Genomic DNA, 25,240 nt, shown 5'->3' on the forward strand with positions numbered 1-25,240 from the left:
AGTCTGAAATCTCCTTGTGCCTAGGGCTGTCAGAAATTCCAAACTGACATACTCTCCAATACTCAGCCTTTACTAGTTCATTGAAATTCTAGCTAATTTTTTCTTATCCTCATGTGTGGCACCCACATCTTCCTCCCATGCTCTGTCAGAGGTGAAACCGTGTTCCCTCGCTCCTTAAAGGGATTTGTCACTTTGGAGTTCAGTTCACTTGGTTGCTTTACAACCTCAGCTCTTTGATAGGCTCAAGAAAAGTTATGGCTTTGTAGATTACCTGGTTTTTGTTGTTAGGGTAGGAACTTCTCTTGCAGCTTTCTACATCTTCAAAAGAAGCAAAACTGTAAATTGGGGGTTTTTTAAAAATGTTTTGGGGCTAAAATCCTTGGCTTAATTAAGTCTTATAATGAAGCCCAAATATATAAAATAGGTAGAAAAAACAGAGCTCAGCTGGAGCCTTCCCGCATGCCTACCCCTACCATTGCCCTCTATTCAAAATGCTGAAGAATTTCTGTAGAGCACCATTTGAAAGTCACTAGCCTCAGTTATTCCTGATATACTTTCTTTCTTTTTTTTTTTTTTAAGATTTTATTTATTTATTTGTCGGGGGAGAGAGAGAGAGCACACAAGCAGAGGGAGCGGCAGGCAGAGGGAGAAGCAGACTCCCTGCTGAGCGGGGAGCCTGATGTGGGACTGGATCCCAGGACCTTGGGATCATGACCTGAGCCGAAGGCAGACGCTTAACTGACTGAGCCACCCAGGCGTTCCCCCGATATACTTTCTTGTTGTCAAATATATAAACTTGATTCTCGACCGATTGTTTGGCTAGCCTTGTTCATCTCCTGCTTTTCTCTTTAATGCAGGTGCTTATGGAAACTCTGGGTGCGCTGGGGGCACAGTGCCGATGGGCAGCCTGCAACATCTATTCCACTCTCAATGAAGTGGCTGCTGCCCTAGCAGAAAGTGGTAAGGTCTTTGGCTTGTCTTCTGTGTCTTTGGCTAAAGTAAGTCTCCAAAATGTTCCAGGGATTCAATATAAATCTTTAAGAAAGATTGACATTAAAGGAGCTGTCTTGGGGGAATGGATCCCTATTCTTGTGTGTTAGCTCTCCTCTGTGCTTCTCTTGTTAAATATGATGTAGATAGCTCTGTTTTACAGTTGGCAAATATCTTCTTATGTGTAATATTCCCTTATTAGTTAATGCTTTGCCTTGACTTGCTAATATTAGAGCACCAGTGAACACTGCTCATTGTCTAAGGTAATATGGATTAGAAAAGAAAGTGCTTCAGGCATAGTTTTGTGGTCCTGCTGGATTTTTCCAGCAGTTTGTCCTGATTTAATGTTTGGTGTTTCTGCTTCAGTAGTAAAAAGGACTTTACCTGGCAGATTAATATTTGATCACAATGGCTACTGACACAGGAAGGACAAAAGAAAGAGAGAAATTTGGACTTGGCTAGTTTCTTGCCTTCCCTCTATGGCAGCACAGTACAGAGCAGGGTACCAAATGCTTATTGCTTCAGAGCGCTTAAGAAACGCTGGGAAAGCTCTGTGGTGCATGTATGTCTCTCCTTATGCTAGCACTGTAGTATTTCATTTGCTTTTCATTTATATTCATTACAAAATTTTTATTAATGTATAAAATATGTATATAAAAGGGCACAAATACTAAATATATAGCCCAGTGAATTGTACATATACATTCTTTTTTTTTCCAACAAATGTTTAGTGGCCTACTTTAAGAGATATAAGAACAAATGAGACCATATCTTTGCCCTAAGAATCTTATATTGTGATCGAGGAGAAAAGACACACATATAAATAATGATAATACAAGGGCATATATGATAAAAGCCACGACAGGTCATGAATCTACATATAATGCACAAGCAAGCAGCTTATTAAAGTTCAGATTCCATGAGAGATCACTTGCAGTTAATCAGGCTTCGTTAGGAACATAAAACCTAACTGGCCTATGACAACATTTTAACTGATGGAGAAGAGTGTGAGAGTTCTCCTGATGAAGAAGGTGTGATGACCAAAATATAGATGCAAGAAAGATCAAAGTGTAGTTGGGAAATGGTGAGACTTCCAGTTTGACTGGATCAAGAAGTACTCATTTCTGATGTCTTCTTTTTTTCCCTTTAGTCCTATTTGTAGCACCCATCATACTCTTGTCCCTTTTGTTTGTCCTTTTTGATATATCAAGAGCAAAATGACCAACAAAGACAAAGAAGTGGACGAAGGGGCTGAAGACAGTGTTAATCAGTGAAGAAAGCCAATCCAAGGAGTAGAGAGAATTGGAATTGGGGCAAACAGTATCTTGTGAAAATTTAGGGGCAGCCCTTCTTTCAGGCTTTAATGGTTTCTCTTTGTTCCCTTTTCTCAGGATTCCCTGTTTTTGCCTGGAAAGGAGAGTCAGAAGATGACTTTTGGTGGTGCATTGACAGATGTGTGAATGTGGAGGGCTGGCAGCCAAACATGGTAGGTTAGATTTCTGCTAGCACAATTCTGGAGGAGTCTGGCGGGGACAGAGTTGGGGGCTAAGGCCTGGGAGAGGGAGTCCCAACAGGAAGGAAGGAAAATGCTTGCTTTTCTATCTGATGTATCTGGGCTTCCAGCAGAACTGGTTGCTTATGTTTAGGGTACCCTAAGAATATTGAACTTAGCCTCAAAGTAGTAAAATTAATTGGTGCTGATCTTAAGAAACATTTATATTCATCAGCAGCGTTAAAATACTGCTCAGGGTTCACACGTGGCTGGTTCAAAAGCAAGGTTAATGAGTTACCATCCCCTACCCACTTCCCCCCTCCAATAACAGTAAGAAAAATGCACACACAAATACAAATACACACACAGCTCCTGTGGTACTTAGCTTTTCTCTAGAATCACATGCTAAATTTATAGTAAACCTGAGGAGATTCCAAGTTCAAATTTCTTCTCTTTATTCTCCACTTTAAGAAAGATGCCTAGGCAAAAAGTTTTGGGTTTTTTATTTTGCTTCATTTTATTTTTGTTTCATTTTTTAAAAGATCAAGTTCTTGAAGGCGGATAGCACATTAGATTCGCAGAGAAGCAAAAAGCTGCACAAAGTATGAAGCACTCCTATTTCACAAATATTTTGCATATGAAGGAGAGGAGAAATTAGGAATCAACTGAAAAAAGAATCCTTGAAGCTCTAGTCCAACTATTGCTTGCTGCTAAAAATTGCAGAGTAGGCCTCATTTGGTACACAAAGAGAGAAACAGCCTCTTTTCTGCATTCTGTGATGCGGGTTACATTGTACCACGTGCTGGTTTGAGGAAGCTGGGTTAATACCCTGAAAGGGAGGGAGGAGTCAGCTGTGAGATGAGTCAGCTCATTCCCACAGAGTTTAATGGTGACTGGAAGAAGTATGACTGACAGACCTAAAGGAGATATGCCAGGGGTTTCTACCGGGAATAAAACATTAATTTTAGAGTCGAGAACATGGGGAGGACATGGGATTGCAACCAGAGAGCATTTACAGACTATGGGGCCAGCACAAACTGCTGGGAAGCTGATGAAGAAAATAAGACAAGGATAAAAACCATTGTCACCCCAGAAAAGAGAGCTCATTCCTCTTGGGATCCTGTCAAAATCTAGTACTTTTATTTGCTTTCCAACCTCAGGTAGATTCCCTGGTGGCAAGAATTTCTGTAATAGAATAACATGGTGGTGAGAATTATGGGTTACATTCATTAAATAAATACTAGGGATAGCAACTACCTGCCTGTATTAGATACCTCTGCTAAAAGAGAAAAGCAGACAAGAATAGGGACTTAAGACCAGAGTTTCCAATTGCTCAGGCTTTTTCATCTCTGATTTTTTTGTGTGGCTAGGGATCAGAGGCTGCAAGGAAGAACTCTATGAGGGATTGCATACATGTAGAAAGGGAGAGAGAAACTCTGAGAAGCCTCTTCATTTCTCAGGGCATCTGTTCTAAGAGTTTCTACTGGGAGAAAATGGAGCATTAACCTATAGAATGGAGCAAGTGTGTTTTAATGAAAGTCTTGCCTTGGATCCCTGCTCTCAAATAAACTTCAGTTGAGTCAGAGAAAAGAGATCAAGAGCATGAGTAGAAGCAAAAAAAAGAGATTAGGTGGTAGACATGAGGTGGGGGATTTTGTGTACCGAGGGGTCACAGGATGGCATTTTGGGCACTGGTAGTAGAGTTGATATTTTATGAGACTGCAAAATGGGTGCACGCCAGTAGGGAACAACTCAGTTCTGTGGGGACTTCCTAGGTACAATAATGTGGTAAGTCCTGCTAAGCATTTCTGACAGCTAGGTGAAGGGCTGAAATGCCACCCCGCCTAGTGCCCAAGAGCATTCTAAGCTGGTCTTTCTCTAGCTTATTTATAATTCATCAACTCCGCTGATGAAAGCTCCAGTGGGCACAGCATTGTGTTTATCTTTAATCCCAACCTGAAATAGTGATGAGCTGTTCAGAGGCATGCTTGCACACCTACATGCTACACAGTTCCCTAGTTATTTTTAATTTGGTTTATAGAGAGTGTGAGGTTTCGCTAGGCAAAACCCTTCAGTGCTGCCTGATATTTTGGGTAGGAGAGTGCCTGTGCTTTGGGAGAAGTGAAGGATTAACAAATACAGTTTTATAACCCATTGTTCTGGGAGGGAGACTAATTATCTTGCTTAATTTAAACTAAGTCTTGACTGAATATATTTGAAGTCCTGAATATAACTGGTAGAAATATGCTAATATCGAGGTCAGGCTTTCTGAATATCTACAGTGCATTCAAGAACTAGTTGTCTAGATAACCACTTAAGCTATTAGTTCAGAAGAAAATCCTCATTTCGTTGCTGTGTGTTTTGATATAGTAGATGTGTTATGTGGGAAGGTCATTTGGCTGCGAGAATTACAATTTGGCTTTTCACCCCTCATTGTCTTTTACTTCAGTATAATAACTGGCCATTATATTGGCTGTAAGTAACTTTGCGTAACTATGGGAAATTTGAAATATCTGTAAATTGGCAGTTAGAAATTGGAATAAAAGACCCAGAGCAACCTGGAAGCCCCGAGCCTTCAGTAAAATAAATGGTATTATTGATGCTTATTATTGCAGATATTGGATGATGGAGGGGATCTTACTCACTGGATTTATAAGAAGTATCCTAATATGTTCAAGAAAATCAAGGGCATAGTAGAGGAGAGTGTTACTGGAGTCCATAGGTAAGATTTGACATGGGCATACCTGGTTTTATGCAGCCTAGATATATATGCTGATAATCACATACCTATAGAATACATTATGTTAAAAATGGGAACATGCTATGAGGTGATGAGATCTGAGTCTGCACACTTTTTTTTAAACAATGCAAATAACAAACCTAAAATTGGGAGTGGGGGACAGGTAAGGGAACAAGTGTGGTCCTCATGTTTTCTAGTTGTTGTAATGAAATGACTGCTTGTCCTTTTTAGATGAATTCGTTCATTCCATAGATATTTATTTAACTTCTACAGTGAGCCAGGAACTTCTAGGATCTGTGCTAGGGATCTAGCAGTGGGCAAAACAGACAAAAACTTGGGTCCTCATAGAGCTTACATTTTTACTTAGAGAACAAGGATTTAGGGTTCTGTTTCTCAAATGAGCAGTAATTCCCTCGGTAAAATTGAAATAATTTCTGTTTACTATTATTCACTCATCAAGAACTGAAAGTATGAAATGGAAGTTTTAGGGAAGTAAATTCTGAATAAGCCACCATCACTGCTTCAATATATTGTGATCTTTCTGAATATACCATACCTTCAGACTCTTAGAAAGGGATGAATTTTGAATAACACACCTCGTTCTAATTTTTTAGTTAATTCAACTTAAAATGAAACTCCTGTATGTAGATATACATATTTATAGGATGTATATGTATTGAGATTATAAAATTAAGGCTATTTGAAAGTTAAAATTGTTGCATTAGAGTAGTGGGATTAAAATAGTACTTAAAGTTACTCTTTATATAATTTAAAAGGGGAATAAAATCAATAAACAATTTAAAACTTTACATTTTAGGGCGCCTGGGTGGCTCAGTTGGTTAAGCGTCTGCCTTCGGCTCAGGTCATGATCCCAGGGTCTTGGGATCGAGTCCTGCATCGGGCTCCCTGCTCAGCGGGGAGCCTGCTTCTCCCTCTCCCTCTGCCTGCCGTTCTGCCTACTTGTGCTCTCTCTGTCAAATAAATAAAATCTTTTTTTAAAAAACAATAAAAAAATAAAATTTTACATTTTAATCCTTAAAATTTAGAGGTGGGTCAAAGATTTTCCCCACATGCCTTGTAACTAAGATTTTTATTTCTAAACTGGATACAGACTTCAGAAAGGTAGCCTTTATTTCTCTATATATACCTAATGGGATGAAATTAGTGTGTCTCATGCTCTCATGTCTACCCAATGAACATATTTCTGTAATTTGTTATGAAACTGACAGTAGATTGCAGTATCTCATTGTTTTGTGTTCTTGATTTCCCTCATCCTCAGGCTGTACCAGCTATCCAAGGCTGGGAAGCTGTGTGTTCCAGCCATGAACGTTAATGACTCGGTCACCAAACAGAAATTTGACAACCTCTACTGTTGCCGTGAATCAATTCTAGATGGGTAATGTTTTATTATCTTTGGAATGAACTTGAGTTGTTGAATTGAGGTTCTGAATTTTTTGGCTTTGGTTATTTCCGGAAATGATTCATGTAGCACCTCTTGATCTATCACTACCAACATACTAAATATTTTATAACCCAGATCTACTGTTGCTATCCGGATACTATGAAAGCACATCTATTTTACTTTAAAAAAAAAAAAATCAGACTAGCCTCTGTCTATTGGTGGCAAAGTTTTTACTTTGTGACCCTATCAGACCTGCAAGTCAGTAACTAAAGTCATGAACAGCTAAGAATCTTTGTTGATTTGGGAAAAGGTTCCTGGTGTTCCTATTCTAGGTCATGTTACCAGTTTTTAAATTCCAACCAGCATATAATTCTCTGGCCATCTGGAAAGTTGTGGTGAGCAAAGAGCCAATCCCAGAGGCATTTCTAGTTTTTTAAATATGTAATGACTACAAGTCTGACAAAATCTACTTAGGTATATACCAAGTGCTATGTTCTTCTAATGCCCAGTTTCTGTTTCTACACTTGCGTCCAGATATTCCTTCATCCTTGTTCAGAAGACTCAGTAATTCCCTATGTCAAACCATTAAGTTGGTTTAGAATATTGCCAAGCCAAATGGTTTCCATTATGTTTAGGTTAATGGAAAAGCTACAAAAGGGGCTACATTACTAACCAGTCTGGACCGTAGGCAGTTTACAGCACCACAGGTGTTAGAGCCAGAAGGCCTGGCTTGGTTTGATTGTTGGCTCTATCACTTAGGTCTTGGAATAGTTATTTAACCTCTCTGTGCCTATTCCCTCATCTCTAAAATGGTGACAATAAGACCTACATCATAGAGTTATTGGGAGGACTAAATGAGATAAGGTAAGAACCTGGTGTTCAACATTAGTTCCCTTGCCCTTCTTTCTCGAACCCTGAACACTAAGTTCTGGATTGAATTCTGTCTTAGGGGGGAAGCTTTTTGCTTTAAAATCTTTTTGGAGGGGGGCAAGTATTCAATGCAAATTCAGTTTGTTGGTAATTATTATTTCTATAGAGTCAATAGTATTATCAGATAGATTGGACATTTAAATGAATTCTCAATCCATCAGTCTGTTTATAGACTGTGTCTTGTTTTGGCTACATAAAAGTGTTATAGCTTACGTGAATAGCTTTGATGAATAGCTTTGCACCTGATATCTCTTGGGGAAGAGAGGCAGAAAAGCTCAAGAGTAAAGCAAAGGAAGCTCATAAATAAAATTTATTGATTTTCTTTGCTGTGATAACCATTCCAGGACCATTCTCCTAAACCATGACTTTTGAGTATGATAATAGCCCAGCCAGACTTACTCTCTTCACTCAACAAGAAATGCCTCTGCACTTAATTGATATATTTTTAAAAATTTATGTATTTATGTATTTATTTATGTTAACATACACTGTTACATTAGTTTCAGGTGGACAGTATAGTGATTCAGCACTTCCATACATCACTTGGTGTTCATCATAAGTGCATTCCTTAATTCTTATCACTTATTTCACCCATCTTCCCACCTACCTTCCCTCTGGTAACTTATCAATTTGTTCTCTGTAGTTACAAGTCTGTTTCTTTAGAAAAGAAAGAAAGTCTGTTTCTAGACATCTCTCTCTCCCTCCCTCTCTCCCTCTCTCTTTTTTCCTGTGCTCATTTGTTTTGTTTCTTAAATTCCACATATGAGTGAGATCATATGGTATTTGTGTTTTCCCGACTGGCTTATTTCACTTAGCATTATGCTCTTCAGCTCCATCCATGTCGTTGAAATGGCAAGATTCCATTCTTTTTAATGGCTGAATAAGATTTGATATTTATTGAGTTTCACTGGGGCTCATGGAGTTGTACTAGTTCCCATTTAGGAGTTGTCAAATCATTAAAAAGACAAGATTCCTCTTTTATAGACTGTTTTCAACAGGAGAGGTAAACAGATAAGTGAATAGAAAGAGTCACATGGGTGCCTGGGTGGCTCAGATGGTTAAGTGTCTGCCTTTGGCTCAGGTCAGGATCCCAGGGTCTTGGGATTGAGTCCCCACATCGGGCTCCTGCTCAGTGGGGAGTCTGCTTCTCCCTCTCCCTCTGCCCCCTGCTCAGGATCTATCTCTCTCACACACACTGTGTCTCTCCCGAATAAATAAATAAATAAAATCTTAAAAAAAAAAAAAAGAGTCGCCAATATTTGTAGGAACTGTCTATCTCAGAATAGGCTAGTTTTAGTTGAAAACTTTCTTCTGCCTTGTAGGGGATTCCTAGAGAAGGGACACTGGCCGAAACCAAAGAGAAACCAGAACCTACTCCTACAAGTTCTTCCAAGAGACTCTAAAAACAATAAGGACATTTATTCTAGCTTCATAGAGAATCAGAGGCAAAAAAGTAGAGCATGTCTGAGAAAGAATCAGCCCCAGAAAGCTCACTCTCTCATGCAGTCAGTATTGGTGCATTTCTGAACTCTTCTCCCTCTAGCTGCCCATTACCCTCTGCATGGAATTAATGAGGGACCTGTTGGCCCTTTTGACGCTGCTAAATGTAGCACTCATTTATCAGGGTTATCTTCTATGTTTCTGTCTCATTCAGTAAGCTAGAATAATGTTTCCACTAAGCTAGAGCTTTTTCTTCTAAATAAAAAATGTTTTTATTTTCTTCCATCTTTTATTTCCAAAAATTATATAATAAATGTATATTGCTTTTTGTTTAAGAGTACTTTACAGTCTACAGCTTCTTCCCTTCTGCACCACTCCCAAGACAAGAGGAAAAAAGAAAAAAAACCCTCTCCTATAGCTGGAATTGATCGGATAGCATAGAGTTAGAAAGTACATATATTCAACCTTTCTTTCCAGTCATTAGGTAGCATAGAAACCAGGCTTTCTTTCAGAATGGAACAAACAAACAAATATAAAACAAAGGGACCCAATCTAATCTTAAAGGAGAAACAAGAGAAGATTTTTCTGATTTAATGGTTTTTGTTCCTCTAGACTTAAAAGGACAACAGACATGATGTTTGGTGGAAAGCAGGTGGTGGTCTGTGGCTATGGAGAGGTAAAGCATAACCTTTCACTTACTGGGTGTATAAAATGTGATTTTGGTGAAATATACCAGATTCTTTTATTTAATGGATGTGAGAATACATTCACTCACCACTCTAGATGGGAAAAAACTAACTTTAGAGGCCCTCTGGTTAAAGTACAATCTTTCTTTTTCCCTTTGCATTTTTGCCATTTTTTCTCAAGTTGATTTTCTGATTTATTCCAGTGCACTGTTTGTGATGTTCTCTTAGCTTGTGTTTTGATTATAAATCGTGAGTGTGGGTGTTCTTATGTACATGCATGTGCTAAACAGGGGCTAGGAGTTTGTTTATGAACTGCATTCATTTATTTGTTTTTTCTTGTTTTTCCCCAAGCATGAATCTATTCAGTGAAATTCCTTTTGGGGGCGGAAAAGGGTACAGTTTACCAGAAGCTTTGAGATGTTGTTTTCTCACTGACTTTCCTTATTATGTGTACTTTCTCCCCTCTTAAGGTGGGGAAGGGGTGCTGTGCTGCTCTAAAAGCTATGGGCTCTATTGTGTATGTAACTGAGATCGACCCCATCTGTGCTCTTCAAGCCTGGTAAGCATGCAAAAGGAGACTTGCTTTTTCCTCTATGCCACCATCTATTGGGATCTTGTAACTGCTGCCAAAGAATGGCCTGGTTAATGCCAAATTTTATCTTAGAGGGGCCCAGATCCTGAGAGATGCTGCTATTAACTGTAAGCTCCCCTCTTTCAAAGATCAAGTAGCTCTGCTCCGAGAAAGCAGAGACTATCAGAGAAGCTAAAATTTTTAATCCCGGTGGAAATAATAAGAAGGGATGACTTGAGCCAAAGAACAAGTAGCTCCTTACCTTCTCCATATATAATCCTCCTTTTTTTTTTTTTTTAAGTAAGCTCTACACCCAGCATGAGGCTTGAGCTCACGACCCCAAGATCAAGAGTTGCATGCTCCACCAGCTGAGCCATCCAGGCACCCCAACCCTTCTCCCTTTGAAAACAATGATCAAAAAAGAAATAAGTTGGCATCAGATCCTCTCTGATGTGATGCACTGAAAAGAACACTTCTGTGATATTCTCCCCCTAAATGTATAACCTGAATCTCATCAGGAGGAAACATCAGGCAAATCCAGATAAAATCTGCTGTCTCTGAGTGAAGGGTATAGGGGAGTTTGTACTATTTTTGTAATTCTTAAGTTTGAAATTATTTCAAAATGAAAGGTTAAAAAATAGTTCCTGTCTCATCCATAAAATGTGGCTAATGATGACTACCTCAAAGAGTTGCAAAAGTTCAGTAAAAGAATTACATAAGTATTACATATGATTATACATTATATAATATGTAATTCTATAAAGTATAGAACTGTTGTCACAAAATAAATGCTCACTAAATGGTAGATATTATTAATATTGCCTCTTGCCATCCTTAGTAGGATGGAAATACCACTGTTCCTGAGAACTATTGCAGAGTTCTGATGTCTGTAGCCTCCATAACCCACCCATTCTTTACCATTAACCCTCAGGTTAGAGTAAGGCATGGCATAAAGATTTTGCTATACCCATTTTTCCCTGCTTTCTACTCCTCACACATCCCAGCCATAAACCACAAATTTCCCCAATAGAGCTGTTGGCTTTCTCTGAGTCAGGGTTCATTAACATGTTTTAATACTGATTGAGACACTGATTCAAATTAACTTATAGACATGAACTGATCACTTACTGTATAATAGGTACTGTGCTCTGTGCTTAGGATTAATAAGATGAATATATGAATGAGGCAAGGTCCCACTGTGAGTGGAATAGTGCTATGATGGGGGTAAACGGTACATGCTTCTGTAGGAGCCAAAGGAGAAACATCCAACTAAAGAGCAAAGACGCAGGGTAGGAAGAGATGTCAATAGGGCTGAGTCCTGAAACATGTGTTAAGTCATTTCTTAGTTTGGAAGTAAGTTCCAGGTATAAGGAACATGTCACAAGGAGGGTAGTCACTGAGGAAGGAGAGAGCATGGCACATTTAAGAAGATGGAAATACTTTAATGTAGCTGGCAGAGAGGATAAATTTGGGGGAATGGTAATAGCTAAGGTAGGAATCATTATGTGGATATAATCATATATCTGCATAAATATTTAGGTCTTATCCTGAGAACAGGCAATCTCACTGAAGTATTTTAAGCAAGGAAGTGACATGATCTAAATTGCATGTAGGGAAATTACTCTGCAAAGTAAATTAGACATAAACCTAGAGATGATGAGATTGGGGCAGGGGCTACTGTAGGAATCCAGGCAAGAGGTAATAAGACCTGAACATACACAAGACCAGCACATCTGGAGAGGAGGGGACCGATTCAAGAGATTTTATTTTATTTTATTTATTTATTTTTTTTTAGATTTTATTTATTTATTCATGAGAGACAGAGAGAGAGAGAGAGAGAGAGAGAGAGGCAGAGGGAGAAGCAGGCTCCCGCGGAGCAGGGAGCCCGATGCGGGACTCGATCCCAGCACCCTGGGATCATGACCTGAGCTGAAGGCAGTTGCTTAACCGACTGAGCCACCCAGGCGCCCCGATTCAAGAGATTTTAAAGAATTAAGGAAAACAACCGGATTTGGTGACAACTTCAGTTAGGGAGAGGGAGTAGGCTAGGACATTCTAGTTTATCTGGCTCATACAGTTGGGTGAACAGTAATGCTATTGATCAAAATAGAAAATATGAAAGAGGAAATAGATTTTAGGAGTATAGAGAAGATAATGAGGTTTTTTTCAAACCCAATAAATTTGAGATTCTTATGGGACATCCGGGAGAAGCTATCCAATAGACAATTTGATCCAAGGCTCTGCAGCTTCAGAGAGTCTAACCTAAAGATATATTTGTGCAGATCAGCCACTGAGAAGAGTCATTTGCAGCCAAGGGAAGGGCATGTGGATAAATTCTGAAAGAATAAGGAAGAGAGTCAGGGCAGAACTCTACAGAGTACCAACATTTAAAGATTGAGTAAGATTGAAAAGGAACAATCAGAAAAGTAGGAGGAAAACCAGGCGAGAACAGTGTCATGGGCTCCAAGGAGTATAGTTTTAAGAAGGTAAATAATGTTTAATGTAGGAAATTAAATGATGTAAGAGTCTGTTTTTGTTTTTTGTGGGGTTTTTTTTTTGTATTCAGAAGATTGTTGATCTCGGGGAGAGTAGTTTCAATGGGGTAAGATTCAGGGGCTAAATTGCACTTTCTAGAAACTCTGTTTGGAAATCTCAGGTAACCCCTGGCTCTCTATTTTCAGGAAGAATTAAGTTGCAGTGGTGCAAAAAAAAACCCTTTATTTCTGTCCTGTATGAACTGAGGAGATGGTTTGAATTTTTCACTGCTAAGAATAATCTAGCTATATCAAGGAGTGACAGTGTAGGTACTGAAGGAACTTGGTAATAGCTTTTGAGGTTCTGTAGCAAAAGGCTCCCAATTGCCTATTATCAGGTTAATTGATCATGCTTTATTTTTACAGTATGGACGGATTTCGACTGGTGAAATTAAATGAGGTCATCCGGCAAGTGGATATTGTTATTACCTGTACAGGTATGATTTTGACATATACAATGGAGTGGCACTTGGGAATGCTTTCATGGAAAAAGTGAAAAATGACCGGAAATGTATGAATAAAACCAAACTCGAAAAGCCAGATACAGAGGTCTACAAAACCAGTCAATCTTTCACGTTCTTCCCACCTCTTTAGAACTCTGACCAAAAGTATATACCATCTAGGTCATCCCTAGAGGAAAGTTTCTTTAACTGTTCTGTATCTCCATCCATCTCAACTACCAAAGAGATGACTAGAGAGAAGTTTTATTTGGGAAACCAGACCTTATACTTGTACATTTGGTTTTTTATTTTACTTCCAAAAGTAAAGTATATTTCTCTCTAGTCTCTGTAATTAAAGCAGGCCTAGAGCAAAATTCATAGTTAGAGAAAGTGGGAAAGGCAGTTGTATTAATTCCCAAAGAGGTAGATTGGAGTTTTAGAGGGGAATATGCAGAAATGGCTAGTTTCCTTGGACTGAGATACTTTGTCTTTATGGTGGGACCATAAACTGCTAGAACACTGGTTTTTACTTGTAATTATATTTTAGAGGGGGAAAATCAGAATATTTAAGAGTAAAAATATATTTGTAGCCTCAGGGTGAGATGGGGACAGAGAAGAGGGACCATAAGAAACTGTTCTTGCTTCACATCAACCCCCTTATGTCTTTTTTTTTTATAGCTTAAGAGATGTGATTCACAAACCATACATTTCACTCATTTTAAGTGTACCTTTCAGTATTTTCTAGCAAATTCACAGGATCATACAACCATCACCACCATCTAATTTTTTTATTGAGATATAATTCACATACCATAAAATTTACCCTTTTAAAGTATATAGTTCAGTGGTTTTTAGTGAAGTTGTACAATGTCTGATTCCAGAAACTTCATCACCCCAAAAAAGAAATCCCATACCATTAGCAGTTAGTCCTCATTCTTTCACTCTACCTTTCTCCAGCCCTAAGCAACCATTAATTTCTCTGTTTCTATAGATTTGCCTATTTCATATCAATGGGCTCCTACAGTATGTGGTCTTTTGTGACTGGCTTTTTTCACTTAGCATAGTGTTTTCGAGGTTCATCCATATGGTAGTATGTGTTGATATTTCATTCCTTTTTACTGCTGAATTATATTTCATTTTAAGGATAATACCACATTTTGTTTATCAGTTCATTGGTTGGTAGACACTTGGGTTGTTTTCACTTTTTGTCTATTTTGAATAATGTTGCTATGAACGTTGTGTACAGTGTTTTTCTGCAAACATGTTTTCCATCATCGTGAATATTTACCTACCTATATATTCCTAGGAATTGCTGGATCATATGATGATAACTCTACTTTTAATATTTTGAGGAATTGCCAAGCTTTTCCAAATAGACGGCACCATTTTACAATCCCACCAAGAATGTATAGGGGTTACAATTTTTCCACATCCTTGCCAACACTTGTTATTGTCTGTTGTTTTAGTATAGCTGTCCTAGTAGGTGTGAAATGGTGTTTCACTGTGGTTTTGTTTTTTCAAGATTTTTATCCAAATAATCTCTACACCCAATATGGGGCTCAAACTCACAACCCCAAGATCAAGAGTCACACACTCCACCAACTGAGCCAGTACACTCCTCATTGTGGTTTTGATTTGCATTTCCCTAATGACTAATAATGTTGAACATCTTTTCATGTACATATTGACACATCTTTTGTACTTCTTGTTTTGAGAAATGTCTATTCAGATCCTTTGCTCATTTTTAAATTGGGTTATTTGCCTTTTTATTATTGAGTTGTAAGAGTTCTTTATAAATTTTGGATACAAGTCCCTTATCAGTTATATGATTTGCAAATATTTTGTCCCATTCGTGGGTTGTCTTTTCACTTTCTTGATTATATCATTTGCAGCACAAGTTTATTTTTTCTTTGGTTGCTTGTACTTTAGGTGTTATATCTAAGAAACCATTGCCTAACCCAAGAACACAAAGATTTATTCCTATGTTCTCCTAAGAGTTTTCTAGCTTTAGCTCTTACATTTAGGACAAGTTAAATTTCACATATGGTGTGAAGTAGGGGTCCAACTTCATTTCTTTTCATGTGGATCTCTCCTCTATTTTTAAGGTAACAAGAATGTGGTAACCAGAGAGCACTTGGACCGTATGAAAAATAGCTGCATCGTTTGTAACATGGGACATTCCAACACAGAGATTGACGTGGTAAGATTAAGTAATTCATTATTGGGGGCTTTTTTTCTCTCCTTCCCAAGAAATATAAACTGGAAGAGGAAAGAGAAGAGTCACCAGCCATCCTAAACAGGAGTGTCCTAGCAGAACTGTCCACAGTCTGTTCACTTACTAGCCCTATGATCTATGCTTATGGATACCATAAAGCTTCTTCATCTCAATCGTTTCAAATGATGATTTTCTTCCACTCAAGCTTGATACCTACTTACACTATAAGCCATTTTATCTATTGCTTTGGTTCTCTGATTTGATTATATATTCACCCTAAAATTATCCAATCCAACATAACACTTGGTCCTACTACATCGCCCAAGTAATAGTTAATAGAAGTATTATTTATTTCTTTTCAGACTTACCAAAGTATCTCTCAGTTTGACTTTCACTCTGGTTTTAAATTTTTATGGCATTTTTCTGGCACAACTGTATTTCTCTCTGGGTAAATGGCTCAAGCAAAGCATGCTTTCATCTGCCCTGAGGGCTGCTCTGATTGAGCTTCAGCATTGCCAGGTAAGGATCAGTTGATATATTGAGAGTCTGTTGGATAATATCTATTTTAAATGGTTTCTCTTTTTAACTGTGCTCTATTCTTCTGTTATTAAAAATAGCTGGGAAAACAACCTAGCAAAGCCTACTTCTACCCCTGAGCTTTCTGAGTGGCATGGCTCCATTACTTTTGTCTTATCAGATTATTTTCCTTCTAATGAATAATTTCTTTTTTTCAGTATTGAAATTTAAATACTGAATGGTTTTGGTTTGGTTTTTTTTTTTTTTTTTTTTGGTTAAGTTTCACTTATGTGCCATACTGCCCTTTTACTAAACAGTCAAAGATATTAATATTTCTAAAACTGTCTAGCACATGATTGTCCTTTTCCAAATTAATCTGCTTAGAGAGCCCCCAAATGGGAAAAGCTTAAGGGAAATAGTCATGCTCTGATAACTAAAGAGAAATCTTCTAAGTAAGGGAAGGGGGAAGGAATTTTCTCTCCTAAACCCTTCAGTTCTTAAATAAAAACAATTCCAAATGTAATTGTGTAATTTTTATATTTTTACTTTATCTCATTTCATCCTCTTGACTATCCCACAAGGCATTATTCTTATTCCTGATTTTCAATTGGAAAACCAAGAACTTAAGTCCATTGTTCAGTCATATACATTGATTCAAAAATGAAATTGGAGCACAAAATTAAGGGTTTTTTTTACTTCCAGTCCAGTTTTTGTTTTGTTTTGTTTTCCTGTACATTGTACTATTACCTCCTCATGATTTCTAGGTAAGCTTTGAATTGTGATGGTAATCTGTCCTCTAAAGCAATCCAGACATAAGTAATCTCTCAGGATAAAGGCTAGGAGACTCCTCTACCTTCAATCATAAATATTTATTGTGTGATTGCTATATGCCAAGTGCTGTTGTATATGCTTGGAGTCAGTGAACAAAACAGGCAAAGATTCCTGCCCTCAAAGAGCTTACATTTTAGAGGAGCTTGAGTAGCCATGTGGATTTTTAGGTGAAAAACATTTTGTGAACAGTCAGAGCAAATGCCCTAAGGCAGGAGTGTACCTAGTCTGTTTGAGGATCAACAATGAGGCCAGTGTGGTTGGAGCAGAATGAGCATGGATCAGGGAAGAGTGGAAAATAAGGTCAAAGAAGGAATGAGCCAGATCTTCTGGGGTCTCATAGGCCATTGTAAGAACTCCTGATTATAGTCTGAGAGAAATAGGGTGCCATTGCCAGATTTGTAATAATCTGACTTCTATTTTAAAAGGATGACTTTTATTTTAAAAGGAAAAGGATCACCCTGGCTGCTGTGTTGGTACTAGACCTAGTTTTGCAGGTATTGCTAGGGAGCTCCCTATATCTGGCACCAACACTAGCCAAGGCGCTCTTTGTGCTCTTCTTTGCACAAAGTATATGACTAAACTAAATGATCCAGAAAGGGAGAGGCTCAGAAGGGCTTCAGAAAAGTTAAGTTACTCAACCTTTGGTGATAATGTCACAGGACATAGAAAATGAAATTTAAGGAAATAGCAAACTCAACTAATAACTGAAACCAGAATGTTCATTCACTATTTAATTTGTACTGATGATTGGTCTGTTCTGTGCTGAGTATTTATTGGCTGAAGAAATAGTGAAGAACATCCCTGCTCTTGTGGCACTTATATTCTAGTGCAGGACACAGACAATAAACAAATAGTTTCATCAGTTAGTGCCTAGTATTGAAGAAAAACAGCAAGGTGGGGACATTGAGAATGATATTTTAGTTAAAGTGATCAAGGAAGGTCTCTTTGAGGAGATAACATTTGAACAAAATGAGTTGAAGGAATAAGCCATCCGAGCATTCTATTCAGAGAGAATGGTGTGTAAAAGACGCTAAGGTAGAAAAGTGCTTGATGTTTGAGGAACAGAAAAGAGGCCATTGTGGCAAGAACAGAATGGGCACAGGGATGAGAATAAGAGGCAGCTAAAGGAGGGTAGTGGGTTATGTAGGTGTTTGTAGGCCACAATGAGGACTTCGGATTTTATTCTGGTTATAAGGGAAGCTGTTGGAAGCCATTCCATGGGCGCCTGGCTGGCTCAGTCAGTAGAGCACACAACTCTTTTTTTTTCTTTAAAGATTTTATTTATTCATTCGAGACACAGAGATACAGAGAAAGAGAGAGAGCACGAGCAGGGGGAGAAGGAGAGGGAGAAGCAGAGGGAGAAGCAGGCTCCCCGCTGAGCCAGGAGCCAGACGTGGGGCTCGATCCCAGGACCCTGGGATCATGACCCAAGCCGAAGGCAGACACTTAACCATCTGAGCCACCCAGGTGCCCCAGAGCATGCAACTCTTGATCTCGGTCCTGAGTTCAAGCCCCACATTGGGCATAGAGATTACTTAAAAAAAAAAAAAAAAAAGAGGAAGCCATTCCAATGGGAAAGTTTAGACCAGGTGACTGACAAAATCTGATTTGTCAGATTTTAACAGATTACTCTGGCTGTGGAATAAAGAAATCATTTCTGGAGCTTGAGTAGTGATAGGGGGCATAATAGGAGGCTCTCTCAGTATTTCCAGTGATAGAAGGTGGTAGCTCAGATGACGTGGGTAAGGAGTGGAGGTGATGTATTGTGAAGGTAGGGCAATTGGGATTTGCTAGATGGCTTGGATGTAGAGAGTGAAAAAGAAGAAAGTCTCTATAAGTTATCTCAGTGAAATGGTGAAAGTGAATGATTCAGTAAATTTTTCCAGATATTTTTAGCAACCAAAAATGTAAGCGTTTTTAGTTTTTTGTGTTTTTTTTTGGTGTGTGGGAATTTATAGTTTTACCTAACCTTGAGATGTTGACTGCTGCATTTCTAGAAAGGAATATCTCGTCAAAAGAGTTGGTCATTTAGAAAACTGCAGTTTTTTCTGAGAGATATTAATGCTATGACTACTTAGGGAACCTGTGATAGGGATTGTGCTCTTAGCTGCCTTTTGGCCATGTCTTTCTTTCACATGTTTCCTTTTCTCTTGAAAACAGACCTGCCTACCCATATGCATCACATAGATGGCCAGTGTGATTGTAAGCTTCAAAATTCAAGTGGCTAAACCATTATGTATACATACTTTAAAAGCTTTTGCCAGCAAAAGAATTAGAACCTGGGACTTGCTATTGACTCTGCACTTTGCAGGACTAGAACCACAGTTGTTCTCCCTGAAAAAAAATTGATACGCACTATCCAAAATCATGTAATACCAGTTTGTGCAAGCTAATTATTTACAGTGAGATGTACCCCTTGTTTGGGAACACAGTCACAGTAAGGAACCTTTTTCCTGGTAGATTGCTTAGTGATTATAAATCAACAGAAAAGACATTGGGATGTTTTTAAGAGAATTTTTTAAAGATTATTTATTTGAGAGAGAGAGAATACATGTGCAGGGGGAGGGGCAGAGGGAAAGGGAGAGGGAGAAAGAATCTCAAGCAGACTCCGTGTGGAGCTGGATTCAGGGCTGGATCTCGTGACCCTGAGATCATGACCTGAGCCAAAATCAAGCATCGGGTGCTTAACTGACTGAGCCAACCCAGGCACCCCCTTTAAGAGAAATTCTTACAAAACTGTGCTGGTCATAGGAAATCCTTCTCTCAAGAAGTGTAACTGTCTGATAAACTTACTAGGTTATGGGAGCTGCCTGGACAGTGCTAGAGATAATGTGACTTAGTTCCTCTTCAAACCCTGTTTTAACTGACCTCAGGTCTTTTGCTAGCAGCACAACCATTCCAGTGTTCCAGCACACTGCCTCAACAAAGCATTGATCATTTTATGATGTTCATAAGAAGTGTCCCTTCTTTGATTCCACCATTATCTTTTTCTCCCAGGGAAGACTTCCTAAGACAGAAGACTCCTTTTATCATGGTGTCACCTTTTTACTCCCAATCACCAAGATTGCTTGTCCTCTGGAAGATTAAGAGTGTGAGACACTAAGAACCTGAACTACTTTAAATACCAGTGTCACCAAGCAATATCTTTTGGCTCTACATGGTTATTGCCCTCCATGTTGTTATTTCTAAAGGCTAAGGGATTTACTTTGTATATCCTTAACTTCCCAAAGTGGTCTATTTGTTTAAATTCTTTTTAAACAGTGTTTATTTATTAAAAAAATCTTAATTCTAACTTTAAAGTAATACTTGCTTAGTATAAAAATTCAAGCAAGGTAAATATGTTTAAAGAAGGAAGTAGAACATTTACAAAATTGGGGTTCTAGTATATTGTTCTGCAACTTTATTTTTTCACTTAATAATAATGAATGGTTTTCATGTTAACGCATACAGATCTACTTTTTTTATATAAGAATTGCATAATATTCCATTGTATGAGATTATCTGGATTTACTTAGCCATTCCCTTATTAAATTACATTTTTTGCTATTATAAATAACACTGGATTGAACATTCTTGGGCACTTACAATTCTGAACTTGAGCAAGTGTTTCTATAGGATGGAGCCCTAAAGGTGAAACTGATTGGTCAGAGATTAAGTACATATAAAAATTTGTTAGCTACTACCAAATTGCTCTTTAGATAAAGATTGAATGAAATTATGAAACTTGAAATCTCAAGACATTTTCTATTTCTCATCTACCTAATAAAGAAATGGTCTAGATCATTAATATAGTCCTAAATATACTGAAATATAATTATGTCTGTCTTTCCCACTAGATTGGTAATGAAAAGATGATACAGTCCCTGTCCATACATAGCTCACAGTCTAGTAGAGGAGTCCACAGTCTCATCTATAATAGTGTCCTTTACTACACTGCCTGGAATATAATATGTACTCAGCAAATGATTATTGTATAACTAAAGTGTTTCTCTATTTGTCTGAAAACTGCTGTTTGGCAGAACTTCTCAATTTTACCAACTGAGCCAATGGATGGTTTCAGAATATGGACTCCCTTTCTATTTTAGGCATGGCCTATTGGAAGAAGGAAGTTGTTATCTTAAGTCTAAACCCTGTGACTGTTACTTGATTGCTGCTGTTAATAAACTTAACATTTCCTCTCTTGTTCTCGGAATATATACAGAAATGGAAGGAGGGTGAGCTGTTGGGAACTTTACTCTGCCATTAAGCATTTCTCTAAAGGCTACCCCACATTTGCACTTAGGTCACGAAGCTTCTGTAACTTTAGGGTGACCCACCGTCATTGAGAAGGTGGAACCTGGGACATGAGGACATGAAGGCAGAACCTTGGGCCCCAGCATGCTATATTTAGGACAACCAGCCTTCTCTAACAAATCTCACTTAGCTCTGATCCTCCTTTTTTCTGTTTCTCTTCAGCACTTATGTATTCTGTTTGCTCTGTATTAATTTGCACTTGTTTGCATGTTGCTTTATAAGTATTTTAAAGGCTTTTTCCCCCCTCACATATGCATTGTTTTGTGTCCCCAGCTAAAGTATGAGCTTTTTGAAGGCAGAAACCATGTCTGTGGTTTCTTTTGTATTTCCCATAGCACCTTATACTGTGCTTAGCAGTACACTCTATGTTGTGGAATGACATCCTGAGTGATCCCTTCCTGGCTGGGCCTAAGATTAAATTCCCCGAAATGGAACAGTCCTAACCAACCCGGGACAGGTATTCTCCGTCTGGCATGTTGGTTGCTCCTTTCAACTTGCTATTTGAAATGGCTCCCTTCAACATCTTTCCATACATGCAGTGGGACAAGTCATGGCTGATGATGTGCTTGCTGTATGTGTTCCAGGCAAGTCTGCGGACACCAGAACTGACCTGGGAGCGAGTGAGATCCCAAGTTGACCATGTAATATGGCCTGATGGCAAGAGGATAGTATTGCTGGCAGAGGTAAGACCTGAGACTGGTAAGAGAAATTCACCCCTGGCAGGAGAGACTGCAATACCCAGGTCCCCTCCTCCACATGTTCTCTTATATTTTCAGCTCCTCTTTAGCACAAGATGAACTACTTTACCACTGGATTTTACATCTAATTGTGAAGGATCTTTTCATTCAGCAATTAAGAAACTATTTTGGTTCCTTACTTTTCACCAATTATCCTGTCTCTCTGTGTCACTCCAAAGGTTGAGTCAGATAATGACTATTACTGTGGAAGAATTAACAGATAGAACCAATGCCACTTTGACTGATGCTTATAAAGAGATAATGTCATTTGTGGGATGGCTTAATCAGTAAGCACAAAGCAGATATTCCTGACAGTTACTAAACTGTCTTAGGCAAGCTCTGGGAAGGTCCTGTCTTTGCTGATAGATTCCATGTTTTTGAGTGACCATTCCTCTGAATTGAGCCAGATGTGTAGTAGGTACCCAACTATATATGGGTTGTGTGATTAATATTTCCCCATCCTCGCTTCTTCTGGCTCAGACTTATTCTTCATTTTCATTCCACTTAGCCTTCCATGTCAATGTTTGGCCACTTTTCCTTTCTTGAAAGCTTCTCTTCCCTAGTCTTAGATTCCTGACAGCAATATTGATGTGCCCCCTGTTCTGACCTTGATAGTTTCTCTTCTTTGGAGAAAGATACCAAAATAACAAGAGATTAATAATACTTTCCTCGAGTTTTGATATTCTGTCAGTTTTCTTTCCTTTTTTTTTTTAAGTAAAGAAACTGAATATGAAAATGTAAACGATAATACCATCTTCACCTAGGGACCCTTAAATTTATGTTTGAGTATCCTTACTGTTCTCTTTCTCTTTTTTCACCTTATCCCACCTTCTCAAATACTTTAGGGCATCTGTAAAGGGACTGGATTATTTCTTCACAAGAAAGGAGTGTATACCAGGGAAGGGATGGGCAGGTTGTTAAATATTCATTAATTGCTTTGATATCAGCCAGCTGTCTGGTGACTTGTTTCCAGTGGCCCTGGGAGGTCCCATCTAGTAATTTTGGTGACAAAAGCAAGCACCACAGTTGGTTTTGGCTACTATGTTTGAGCAAAAAAAGTGGTCAGGCTTCCTGGGAAACAAAATAGGAAAGGATAGCATTCTCCAGTAGTCTCTACCTCTTGTATTCTCTGAGTCACCCAGTAAAAATACAAGGATACCCTTGAATTCAGGAGAACCAAACTAAGGAAGAAGCACAGAAATCACAGCTTCCTAAATCCAAAAGTATCTCCCCTCACAACCTGGAGGTGTTGCCCTTGGATTTGACTACATCCTTGTTTACAACAGTCTTCCAAAGGAATGCCAATACCTCAGAAGGAAGATATTCTGTTGTAGAAAGTAGAAAATTCAAGAGAAATATGCCCTTCCTTGGCATAAGCCTCAGTATCATGTGACCATCTCTATCCCTTTTTACATAATCCCAGAGATCTTTTATCTATTACCTTCATCAAATTTTCCAGAATTTTTTAATTCCACTTAAATGTCAATCAATTCATTCCTATTTATTGAACCCCTGCTTTTTATCCAGCAATGGTAGTTGCGAGGTATTTGGAAAATGGCAGTTGTGCTCGTCCCTCACTCCTCAAAGGCTAGAGACTTTGTCCTAACCCATCTGTGTCTTAACCCTTGCTCTCTAGGGCCGTCTGCTGAACCTAAGCTGCTCCACAGTGCCTACATTTGTGCTCTCAATCACCGCTACTACTCAGGTAGGGCCACCAGAGGGGGAAAGCAGTGGGCTGGAAAGGGTCATTAGACCATCAAGGGTTTCACTTGATATTATGGCACATCAGCATCCATCTCTCTGCTTTTCTAGGCTCTTGCCTTGATAGAGCTTTACAATGCTCCTGAGGGTCGTTATAAGCAGGATGTCTACCTGTTGCCCAAGAAAATGGGTAAGCATGTGCTCTTCCATCCCCATCCTTACCAAAGTAGTTCAGAGTCAGAGGCTAAATGAACTTTGGGGCGCTAAATTTCTTATGGATAGGGAGAAAAAATGATGTCTGTATCTTGCAAAGTAGGAGCTAGGATTCCTATGTTCCCTTCCTAGTGGATTTATCACATTTTCCACATGAGTTGCCCTATTGAAATCATTACATATTGCTATGACTTGGTTTACCTGCCTGTGAATTTTAAGGATTTTCTGTCTTAAAGTATCTTATATGCAAGAACCTCAAAGGAGGAAAAAAATCTTCCCCTAACAAAGAGGACTCATCTTCTACCTTGTGACATCTGACTTATTCCATTTCTAGGCTGCTACATAGCCCCTTCCAGACTTTCCTCAGACCAAGAAAACTTCTCATACTACATCTTCTCACTCTGACCTCATTGTCCAGGCCAAAGGAAAGACTGCATAGCTTCTGTTAGACTAGTTATGTGGGTGTTTCATATAAGAGAAACATTAAACTGTCTTGAATTTTTAAAGAACCTGCCTCAAGCACCTGAACTAATACAGTGTGTTTATAAACTCCTGAGGCAAAGATCAGAGAATAAATCAGCTTCTAGTTTTGTTCTGCTTTAGCCCTAGATGCATAGCAACTGTTAGAAGTTGACATATTTTCCCTTTAATATATCCTTTGGAAGGATATAAAAGAAATAGAACAGTCTATGTTTTGACTGAATGTATAATGAAGTTAGGAAGACCAAACAAATACTTAGAAAATTACATGAAATTCTGAATAATATGTATTCAGGTAATAGAATGTAAACAGAAACCCATAAGAACTAAGGGTACTAAAAGCAAAGCAAACAGTGTAGTGTCATTATTAGACATTCCTTTCCAATATCCTCAGGTGTTTGTTTTTCAGAGTAACCCGAAGTATAGAGTGTAAGGCAGAAGTGAAGTTCAAGTTTCCCATTTTTTAGTCCCCTGCTACCCCATCCTTTTAGATGCTAAGGACTATTGCTTCTTTCATATCTCCCTTCCTTTCTGGGGAGAAGGAAAGCTTCAAGGACGAGACAGCTAGCAAAAAAGAAGTGTTCTGGCTTTGAAAAACACTTGGCTTTAAACTCAAGCAGCTACTCCTTAGAATTCTGGGCCAGTGAGCCAGTTGAGCATTTTTCTTTCAGTTCTGGGAATTAGAAGGTATCTTCCAACTTTTTAAGGCCTAGCCTGGAGAGAACAGCAAGACAAGACGCATGAATGTTTATACCAGGGCTTCTGTGGTCTGTTCCAGATGAGTATGTGGCGAGCCTACACCTGCCCACTTTTGATGCCCACCTGACAGAGCTGACGGATGAACAGGCCAAGTATCTGGGACTCAACAAGAATGGGCCCTTCAAGCCTAATTACTACAGGTGCCTTGCCGCCACCCTCCCCCCACCCGCCGCCCCGAAAACAGGGAAGCCTGGGTAGAAAAGAGCTTTCTGCACTGGAATTGGACTTTGCATCTTTCACATTTACATGAACTCAGAAAAATAAATCTAC

General features: G+C 38.7%; 1 protein-coding gene across 3 annotated transcripts in view; it reads left to right on the top strand.

Moving 5' to 3' along the window:
* Window positions 1-25,240, top strand: part of AHCYL2 (adenosylhomocysteinase like 2) — a 164,669-nt gene that overhangs the window by 136,070 nt on the left and 3,359 nt on the right. For all 3 annotated transcript variants that reach the window (XM_021699279.1, XM_044920293.1, XM_021699280.1), the window contains exons 5-16: window positions 858-960; window positions 2,382-2,476; window positions 5,098-5,204; window positions 6,502-6,618; window positions 9,607-9,670; window positions 10,151-10,239; window positions 13,152-13,222; window positions 15,331-15,425; window positions 21,665-21,763; window positions 23,454-23,522; window positions 23,630-23,708; window positions 24,990-25,110. In XM_021699279.1, the coding sequence (XP_021554954.1) occupies window positions 858-960; window positions 2,382-2,476; window positions 5,098-5,204; window positions 6,502-6,618; window positions 9,607-9,670; window positions 10,151-10,239; window positions 13,152-13,222; window positions 15,331-15,425; window positions 21,665-21,763; window positions 23,454-23,522; window positions 23,630-23,708; window positions 24,990-25,110 (1,109 nt within the window). The remainder of the gene's footprint in view (window positions 1-857; window positions 961-2,381; window positions 2,477-5,097; window positions 5,205-6,501; window positions 6,619-9,606; window positions 9,671-10,150; window positions 10,240-13,151; window positions 13,223-15,330; window positions 15,426-21,664; window positions 21,764-23,453; window positions 23,523-23,629; window positions 23,709-24,989; window positions 25,111-25,240) is intronic.

The sequence above is a fragment of the Neomonachus schauinslandi genome, chromosome 12, assembly GCF_002201575.2.
Source record: "Neomonachus schauinslandi chromosome 12, ASM220157v2, whole genome shotgun sequence".
Classification (NCBI taxonomy): domain Eukaryota; kingdom Metazoa; phylum Chordata; class Mammalia; order Carnivora; family Phocidae; genus Neomonachus; species Neomonachus schauinslandi.